General features: G+C 35.9%; 1 protein-coding gene and 1 pseudogene across 2 annotated transcripts; both read left to right on the plus strand.

Annotated features, from left to right (window-relative positions):
• Positions 1-541: 541 nt before the first annotated feature.
• Positions 542-1,877, plus strand: LOC144552578 (Thioredoxin superfamily protein). Its single transcript, XM_078300559.1, has 3 exons — positions 542-812; positions 1,121-1,210; positions 1,672-1,877. The coding sequence occupies exons 1-3, from the start codon at positions 582-584 to the stop codon at positions 1,747-1,749; spliced, it is 399 nt and encodes a 132-aa protein (XP_078156685.1). The 5' UTR covers positions 542-581; the 3' UTR covers positions 1,750-1,877.
• A 4,551-nt stretch (positions 1,878-6,428) lies between these two features.
• On the plus strand, positions 6,429-9,598 carry LOC144553174 (L-type lectin-domain containing receptor kinase S.4 pseudogene; annotated as a pseudogene). The gene is made up of 2 exons (XR_013511332.1): positions 6,429-6,585; positions 7,029-9,598. The product of XR_013511332.1 is annotated as an L-type lectin-domain containing receptor kinase S.4 pseudogene (transcript).
• Positions 9,599-10,146: the final 548 nt, after the last annotated feature.

Below are 10,146 nucleotides of genomic sequence, written 5' to 3' on the forward strand. Positions count from 1 at the left end.
GAAGCAATCTTGATCGACAGATTCGAATCGATCTGTCTCAATCCAAAATCCAAAAATTGAGTTACTTTAGGGGATTCGGACCCCGATGAGGAGCCTCAAAATGAGATCAACCTAATTTTATGGGATAAAGCCTAGTGCCTCGTTACGGAAATGCCTACGAGGCTAAGTTGTTAACAGTTGTAGAAACAAATCCTTTAAGGTAACTCAAATTTTGAGTTTGGATTCGGACCGACTGATCGAATCTGGGCCAATTCGGTCCGAGATGGGAATGCACTGGGTCCTTTAATGTTCACGCAGTTGGAGATCGGACGGTTCTGATCTGAAGTCAAAATTTTAGTTATGATATGAATTCCCCAATAACCCCAAGTACTATATATATACTCACTAAACTAATATACATGAGACACTTTCCCAGCTTGGCAAACGGGCTCAATTACCAGGAATGGAAGTGGGCCAGCGATAAGAGGCCTAAAAATGGGATCAACCCAATTTTATGGGACAAAGTCCTGAGATCCGCTACAACCTAAACTCAATAACCCAAACTCCATCCAAATCCTTTCTCCGAGCAACAACCAATTGGGATGGTTACGGCCATGGGAGCGCCCACATTCCAACGCGCCACGCTCGCGGCGCGCCTCAGACCGCAGCATCTGCGCATTTTCTCGTCCATGTCCGATGGCGGAGGAGAGGCCCGGAGGCAGTTGGTGCTTTACTCGAAGCCTGGTTGCTGCCTCTGCGATGGCCTCAAGGAAAAACTCAGCGTTGCTTTATCGCTAGGCGGGCCACACTCTCTCCACTCGGTCGATCTCCAGGCACGAGTTTTGCTTTTCATTTTTGTTTGATAGCTTAGGGTTGCAATGCTACTGATAAGTTTCTCTTGTTTAGAATTAATTTATTGATACCTCAAAACCAGGGGTGGAGCCAGACTTTCAAGCTATTGGGTGAAAAAACATATTGAGGGGTCAATCATGTAAAATTTTCATGCTGTACATCGGAGTCAAGTTTACGGTACCCATAGCATTTTACCCTAAGCTATATAGAAAATCATATATAAGCGCAGCAATAATGAAAATGAATGGGAATCATTCGCTAACACTTAATCTGCTCCTGCCTGAAACAGGTACGAGACATAATGATGAATGCGGAATGGGAGCAAAAGTACCAGTATGAGATTCCTGTGCTTGCGAAAGTTCTTCCTGATGGAACTGAGGTCAGCTTATTTAACTGTATTTTTTATATGGTTCTTTTACAAATAGTTTGGTTGTGTACTTGTGTTCGAGGATTATCTTATGTGGTAAGAGGTACATATTGGTATATTGGCACTGGATCGGATAGCATGGCACCAAGCTTGTAAGTACTAAATACAATGTAATGAGCCTTGCCCGACTAATTGAGTGTAAAAGTAACAATAATTGCTGCTCAATGAAGCTGCAATTAGTGCTCAATGACACTCATGACAGATATATAAAGAGAGAAGAAATAATTAAGTTTGCGTGCTACTCTGCCTGCCTCCATGCATACTGGTAAAATAGCAGAACACAGGGTATTAGCTTTGTTTTCCAGACTGCACATTTGATTAGTTGGGGGATCATACCATGTAGCACATTATTACTTGTATTTTTTAGCTGAATGTGATACATTTGGGTTTATAATTAATTATTGTTCTTACAGGAAGTGCTTCCGAGATTATCTCCACGCTTAGGAGTGGAGCTTATACAAAAGAAGATATCTACTGCATTTGATCAGTAAGATGATCTTATTAGCTCAGGTTGTTGAGGAAATTTTTTGGGGTAAGTGATGTAATACAAATGGTTCATTTTGCAAAACATGAGAATGTCTTCTTGATATTGATATTATCTATAAATGTGATTTCTTGGTTTTTAAGGTTTCATTTTTCTTCAAAACATCACTATGTTATGTCCATTCTTGTACATGTTATTAGAATCCTCAGATGCATTTTCTAATTATACTATTTGCTTTCTAATAACTAATATAAAGGTAAAAGTTAAATATCTGATTACAAGAGAAAAAACCTTTGGGCTCAAAGCTGACTTATGGATTTTTATTTCGCTCCTTAATTAGCACACGGTAACTTTGCATCACTCAATTTGCTTTGCATTACTCTTAATTGCCACTAAAAATTGCTACTTTGCATCCTAAAAGTTGTTTTTTCACCATCTTTTTTCCACATTTACAAGGGTATTTTGATGGAAATGAGGTGGAAAAAGGTATTTATTGCTTCCCTCTCCAGTACACAAAACAGTTGAGCTTTTAATCTTATTTCCCTTCTCTTCTCCTCTTTACATTGTTAAACACCTTATTCCCTCGAAAGTGAAATGCCTTCTCTCTTTCATTGCACAATTCAAATGTTCTCTTTTGGGGCAGAATTGTCAAACAACATTCAATATATGTCATCTACAGTCTTGTTAATTTATTTGCTCAAATATCATAGAGATACATCAAAAATTACACCTATAATTCTTCTAAAGAGTATATAAGTCTTATTGTGTGTTTGTTGATGTTTTTAGTAAATTATGACTCTAAGATCACCAAATTGTCAAATAATATCAATATCTATACTCCAAGCTCGTATAATTTTGTTTTTGTTTTTTTTAAAAAAAAAAAAATCAAACATATACATCGAGAATTACACACACACACATAGAGGTTGGCTAAGATCAAAGTGGTAGTTCCTAAGCTTTGGTGCTACCAATTCGTTTTTCAATTTTCAAAGTTCAAAACGTCGATCCGAACCGTTCAAGTTGTTCTCCATATTAAATTGTGCTTGGAGACCAAATTTTACATTTTTATGAATTTTTTTACTATTTATTAAGCCACTTTGAAAATCGGTGATCCAACGGTGGCTTAACAAAACAGTAAAATCAGAAACCACTGTTGGATCAGCTGTTTTCAAAGTGGCTTAATAAATAGTAAAAAAATTCAGAAAAATGTAAAATTTGGTCTCCAAGCACATATTAATATGGAGAACAAGATGAACGGTTTGGATCGGTCATTTGGATTTTGAATTTTAGATTTATGGTCCAATGCACAAACCCTTCCATGCATTGCAATGCACCATAGCTAGGGGTGAAAACGGAGCCGGATTATCCGGCGGATATCCGCTCCGTATACGGATATAATCCGAATCCGGATTATCCGGATTCGGATAATTCCCGGATACGAATTCGGATAATTTTCAGAAATCCATAAAAGATCCGGATACGGATACGGATTCGGATACGGAGTCCTAAACGGAGCGGATATCCGGATTATCCGGATTCGGATAGTTTGGCCAAACCCATATAAAAGAGGAATAAATATTTGCTATAGGTGGGATTTGAACCCATGTCCTCCCATCTCAATGCCTTAAGACTAAGCTTCAAACCACTACACCACAACATCTTTTGTTACCATACACTTATTTGATATATATATATTATATGAATAGATTATCTTTCATCTCTTATAAGTTCATTAATATTTATATTTAATGTTTTAATTAATATTTGTATTTTAGAAGTTCATATATCTTAATTATCCGACCATTATTCGTTTTATATCCGTATTCGAATCCGTATCCGTGGACTATCCGTTCCGTATCCGTATCCGTTTAAGGCGGATTTGGTTTTGAATTTTGATATCCGTTTACTATCCGTATCCGTATTCGTATCCGCTCATTATCCGACGGATGCGGATATGGTATTAGCATTATCCGCTCCGTATCCGCTCCGTTTTCACCCCTAACCATAGCCCATCTCATATATATATATATATATATATATATATATATATATATATATATATATATATATATATTCTTCTATAATGCATTTACAGCATATTATGTGTGTTTGTTGATATTTTTAATGAATTATGACTACACTTACGACTCAATTTCAAATAACATCCAATATATGTACTCTACATACTTGTAAAGTTATTTTTTTTTAAATCAAAATAATTTTTACATCGAGAATTACACATATAATTTTTACAAAGTGCATTTACGCATATAATTGATGCTGTTTAAAATTCTTCATTAAAAATCTTAAATTATTTCATCGAAGACTTAATGTCCTTTAAATTGACAAAGTTTAATAGACCTGCTATTAACAGCAATATGAATGCATTTATAATTTTATGTTTTTAATTAACAATATTTTAAAATATCCAATGAATAAATATATAAAAATTGATGTACACAGGAACTATTTTGTTAGTATGTAAAATCAATGATAAAAATATTATTCTTTGTATGAGAGTTGTGAAGGTGCTTTGAGGGCTAAATTTTTTTAATCTTCCATGCTACATCAAGCTCTCTAACTCTTAATTACTACTTTAAGATTCGTACCAAATTGAAATAAACAGTTGAGATATCATTTACCTGACTTGTTCGCATATTCGCATCACTCATCCTTGGATATTTGTGGGTATCATCATTCAAAAAGCCGAATAGAGATATAAATGCATTAACGCCTCATATTTAGATTGTTGCCGATGTTTCCTAGACATAGTACCATCAAAAAGACATTTCTGAGAATTATGTCCTTGTCATGCTGTTTACATCTACCCATCTCAGCACAGACAAATTAAAAAACTTAGCCATCAAATATCTATATTATGGACTAGTTTACCTAAGAAGAAGGTAATATATGGATTCTTTTAGAAATTATAAATTAAATTTTCAAAAGAGGTATTGATTTTTTTTTTTTTCAAAAAAGAAAAAATAGATGAAACCGCATCAATGGTGAGTTCCACCAAGAACAGGTTGAGGAAATTAGCAGCTTTTGAGTAAATCTCTGGTCAATTTAAGATTGAAAAAAATTAAAACTGCACTATTAGTGCTGCCCCAAAAACCTGTGTTGCAATTCCATCAATTTTTTGAAGAAAAAATAGATCATTTTCTTTTTCCGAAAAATTAAATTTTAAATTTCTTTAAAAAATCTGCAGTTTACATGTACCCATCAACACAGACAGAGATAGAAACAAAGAAAATTCTGTCAATATCTATATATGGACGGACTATGGAGTTTACCTCATAACAAGGTAATACTAATAACTAATAAGTAATATATGGACGGACTATGGAGTTTACCTCATAACAAGGTAATACTATAACAGATGGGACCAATGACGACGAGTGCGTATGCTCTGAGATATCTCAACTTTTGCGTGACCGACATGTACAGTGCCTATTCGGGGATAGCGCAGTGGCCAGTATTATTTCTGCTTTGAGATTCATGCAGATCGTATTTGAACAGTCGAGATTTTTCCAAAAAAACACTCGAAGTTTGAGATATCTCAGAGAATGGGAATTCAATGACGACCCAGACTCCATGAGAGACTTCATTTGACTTGTCTACACTCTAGGGGTGTGCTGACTACATGATAAAGCAAAGGATTATCTTCTTAGATATTTTAAAATTTCAGTTTATCTACAATAGAGCTAATTTTTTTAAAATGCACTATTCAATAATCTTTGAAATTTTTGCATAAAAAATTTGAACAATCCGGATTTTCCAAAGATCTACGTCCCTAGTATTATTAGAGTTTCAATATGATGTAACAGTTTCTAATTCAGTTATAGGAATGTGTGAGAATTTCTTATTTAGAAACTATATAGTAAAATTTTTTATTAAGAAATTGTTTATAAACTCTATGTTGGTCAAATAATTGGCTTAAATTGTTTCTCGTTTTTAATTTATGGCCGACGTGGCTTAATAGAAACTCCAAAATTAGTTTCAGGAATGTGCGAGTTAGAAATTGTAGAGACCTTTTTCAAAAAGTGATTAACAGTTATTTAGAAACTCATTTGAGATATTTCAGGAGATACGAATTTAAGGTAAAGAGGGATACTGACCTTTTAAAAAAATTAAAATTAAAATAAAATAAACATGTCTATTGACCTTTTAAAATAAAGTGAATATGTATGCCAATAACCGAATTCAAATCTCATCATAATTTTTATTGTCTTGTTTGATTAGTTTTTTTTTTCTCTATTACATGTCAATTTAAAATATAACTTTTAAAGATAAAAGCTTTAGAGTGTTTTAGAGGTTAGCATAATAATTTTTATGAATTCATAAATCTTATTTCATATTAGAGGAGTGGTCAGCTATCTTCTTATTTCTTCACCAAAGACAAAGGTAGGATTTTGAATGATGAAGGCTAATATATACAAAAAAAAGTGCTATATTTTTATTTAGAAATGTAGTCTTAAAATTTAGAAGTGTAGCTGGAATATATTTAACTAAAATACAGCATATCAATGTTGAATTTTCTTTCAAAATGAAAATCATTTGACCTCTATTGTCTTTTACTGTAACCCCCTGTCATCCATTTATTCCTCTATCAACATGATCAAATGATCATAAGGTGTAAATATCGCAATAATTCAAACTTTTCATATATATGCCATCTCCATTTCGGGCTATAAATATCCGAACCCTCCAACTGATACACTCCTATTCTATTTTGCCAAATCATTTCCTAAGTATACTTATTTTCACTTCCTCTCTTACAATATATTCCCATATTGAGAATCCTGCTTGTGGATACCCAGGATATCCCAAAGATTAAAGCAAGGTAATTAATCATGCCAAAATTTCTCTTTCAGAGTTATTTGATCAGTGTGTGTGTGTGTGTGTGCATTCCGCTCGTTTTTGCCCGACCAGAAAAGGAAAGACGCTTGTGCATGAATATTGAGTTCAAATGGTTCCATGATGCCCATAAATTTAGAAGAAATAGAACATACCTGCCTGTCTGCAAAGATCATACTATAATGGAACTTTCAACCTTCAATTTAGGAAAAAGGAATTGATTATGCTATTGGCCTTAGTTGAAATCAAACTTGCAGCAATTTAATTACAAGTATTATGAGTTCGGAAAATTCTAACTTATTAGTGAACTAAAATGTTAAAGACCTTAAAATTAACGTTGATTTATATTTTTTTTTCTCACTTCTCTAGCCATGTGACATAATTGGTGTCTAATAATTAGTCACTTACTCACTTAACTGTTGATTGCAGCTGTCCAATCAAACAATGGTGTCACAGGCCACTGTATTTCAGTTGGTACTCTGCTTGTGTTATTTCTCGCTTCATTGCTCCAGTAAAAACTTCATCTTCAATGGATTCAAACAAGCTTCCAACCAGCTGAGCTTGGATAATGCCACAAAGATAACCAAGGGTGGCCTGCTGCAACTAACCGATGACACACAAAATATCATTGGCCATGCTTTCTTCTCTTCCCCAATTCCAATGATCAGAACTAATAAAAATGTTCCCGTAGTAATCTCTTTCAGCACGTCTTTCATTCTAGACATCATTACAGTGGGTAGTGGTGGAGGCCATGGCCTAACCTTTGCGATTGTACGCTCTAAAGAACTCCTCGGGGCTTTTACCGGCCAGTACCTTGGCCTGCTCGGGCCTAAGAACAATGGAAATTTGTCAAATCATGTTTTCGCAGTTGAGTTTGATACAGTTATGGCAACTGGGCTATTAAATGAGACAGATGATAATCATGTCGGTGTTGACTTGAACAGCTTGATATCAAATATCTCACAAAAAGCTGCCTATTATACCAATCAAAATTCTAAGGTTGAGTTCCAACTTGAGAGTGGGCAACCAATTCAAGCATGGATCGACTACAATGGCACCAATAAAATCCTTGATATAACTATTGCACCTCATCCAATTCCTAAACCATCCCGGGCCCTAATTTCATATGCTGTAGATCTCATAGATATTTTTGAGGAAGAGATGTATGTTGGGTTCACTTCCTCGACGGGGAAACTAGCAAGTTCTCACTATATAATAGCATGGAGTTTTAGCACTGAGGGACCGGCCCAAACCATTGATCTCTCTCATCTACCAAAATTTCCACGTGCACGCAGCACAATAACAACTTCTCGATCTAAAGTGATTAAGATCGGTATTTTGTCCGCCATGGGGACTTTAGCCTTGATAACCCTTTTGATTGGCATTTCCTTATACCTATGGCAAAGAGCCAAGTTGGCCGAGACAATTGAGGACTGGGAACGGGAACACCCCCATAGGCTCCGATACAAGGACCTTTATAAGGCAACCAAAGGGTTCAAAGAGACCGAGATACTTGGCACTGGGGGATTTGGCCATGTCTACAAGGGGATATTTCCAAAAACTAAAGAAATAGTGGCCATAAAGAAGATCTCTAATAATGCTAGGCAAGGAATGAGAGAGTTTGTTGCGGAGATATCAAGCCTAGGGAGAATGAGGCATCGGAACTTGGTGGAGTTGCGAGGATGGTGCAAAAGAAACCAGGATCTTCTCCTAGTTTATGAGTTCATGCCTAATGGCAGCCTTGATGCACTTCTTTTTGACCGTAACAACAAAACACGGACCATGCTTACTTGGGAGCAACGCCTCAACATCCTCCAGGGTGTTGCATCGGGTCTTCTCTACTTGCATGAAGAATGGGAGCAATTGGTTGTGCATCGAGATGTCAAATCCAGCAATGTATTGCTCGGGTCAGACTTGGACCCAAAGTTGGGAGACTTTGGGTTGGCCAGGTTGTATGAACACGGTACAAACCCTCATACAACACACATTGTAGGTACTCTTGGTTACATGGCTCCAGAGCTGTCATACTCAGGCAAGGCCACAGCCAGCTCAGATGTATTCGCTTTTGGAGTGTTGCTGTTGGAGGTGACATGTGGCAGGAGACCAATTGAGAACCACGCACCAACCGACGAGTTGAATTTACTTGAGTGGGCTAGGGATTGCGAAGTACGAGGTCATCTCCTGAAGGTAGCTGATGCGTGTATTGCAAAAGAGTGCGATATTCAGGAGATAGAGATGGTGTTGAAGTTAGGGCTAGTTTGTTGCCAATCTATTGCAGAAGTTAGACCCAGCATGCGACAAGTGATACAGTATCTCAATGGCACCGAGCAGCTCCCAGTTGAATTGAAGCTTGTGTATCTTAATCCCAATTCAACAAGCTTCGCCGACCAGAATTCATTCCCTTGGTCTTATGGGTCAGCCAATGAGTACCAGAAATCATTCCATTCACATGCTAGTGTGTCAGTGGGCTCCCTACAGGCAGGAAGGTGAACTAAAGCTGAACTGTACTTGCAGAGCCAGAATAATATATAGATAATGTGTAATTATAATCGATGTAGTTTGTAGTAACCAAGATATGTATGTATTATTTAACGCATGCATTGTACTTTTTAACTTGTATTCCAGTTATATGGGTAACTGTTATTCAGAGCTTGACAGCAGTATCCTAATCTCCAAAAATGGGTTTTACTGGAATCAAATGATAACAGAAAATAATATGATACAAGAATGTATTATGAATTATGAAACTACACCTACAAGTTGTAAAATCTTTTGTATTAGCTCAATGTCATAAATAATTTCAGTTTAGCACAAGCATTGAACTAAGGGAACCCAAAATTCTGTATGCCTCAATTCAAAAACAAATGGAACATTGGTATCACATAGTGGAGTGATGATTTTAAATAAGCTTCTTCTTCCGGAAATAGCCTTGGAGATGCCACGATTGCAAAACTGATACCGCAATACAGACACCAAGTGACATGATACTGAACCATGCATTTCCTGTTTTCATTTGTTTAGGTTGTGTAACCAGTACTACCAAAAAAATGCCTTTCTTCGTCAAACACTAAAGTTCACATGTACTTCTAGTTAGGTTTGTGCAAGAAGTACTGTCAATATTAAATCAGATTTCCAAGCACTAAAGTTTGATTTTCGAGCAACCGAGTCCTAATCCTATCAAATTCAAATGTTTATCTACCTCAAGCTTTTCTTTTCGAGCGACAGAGTCCCAATCCTTTGCTGCAATTCCAATTTTCCAATCCATATTTTGCTCAGGTTGTAGAGAAAATATCTACTACATTTTATCAGTAAGATAATCTTATTAGACAGAATCCCAATCCTTTGCTGCAATTCTAATTTTCCAATCCATATTTAGCTCAGGTTGTAGAGAAAATATCTTTCTCATCCAAAACTTTTGGATATAATTGAACACGTGTTATATTCTATATAAGAAAATTATAAAGGACTATAGGGTTATTTGTAGAGCACCAAGCACCTCTGCTCCAGTTTTATTTTCTTTGGTTCATAAAATAATGCCACATGCAAC

This window comes from Carex rostrata, chromosome 4 (genome assembly GCF_964058835.1).
Source record: "Carex rostrata chromosome 4, lpCarRost1.2, whole genome shotgun sequence".
NCBI lineage: Eukaryota > Viridiplantae > Streptophyta > Magnoliopsida > Poales > Cyperaceae > Carex > Carex rostrata.

Coding starts and splice junctions, on each gene's coding strand:
- LOC144552578 (XM_078300559.1), top strand. CDS start 582: ATGGTTACGGCCATGGGAGCGCCCACATTCCAACGCGCCACGCTCGCG. Junction 813..1,120: donor TCCACTCGGTCGATCTCCAG/GCACGAGTTTTG, acceptor TGCCTGAAACAG/GTACGAGACATAATGATGAA. Junction 1,211..1,671: donor TTCTTCCTGATGGAACTGAG/GTCAGCTTATTT, acceptor TTGTTCTTACAG/GAAGTGCTTCCGAGATTATC.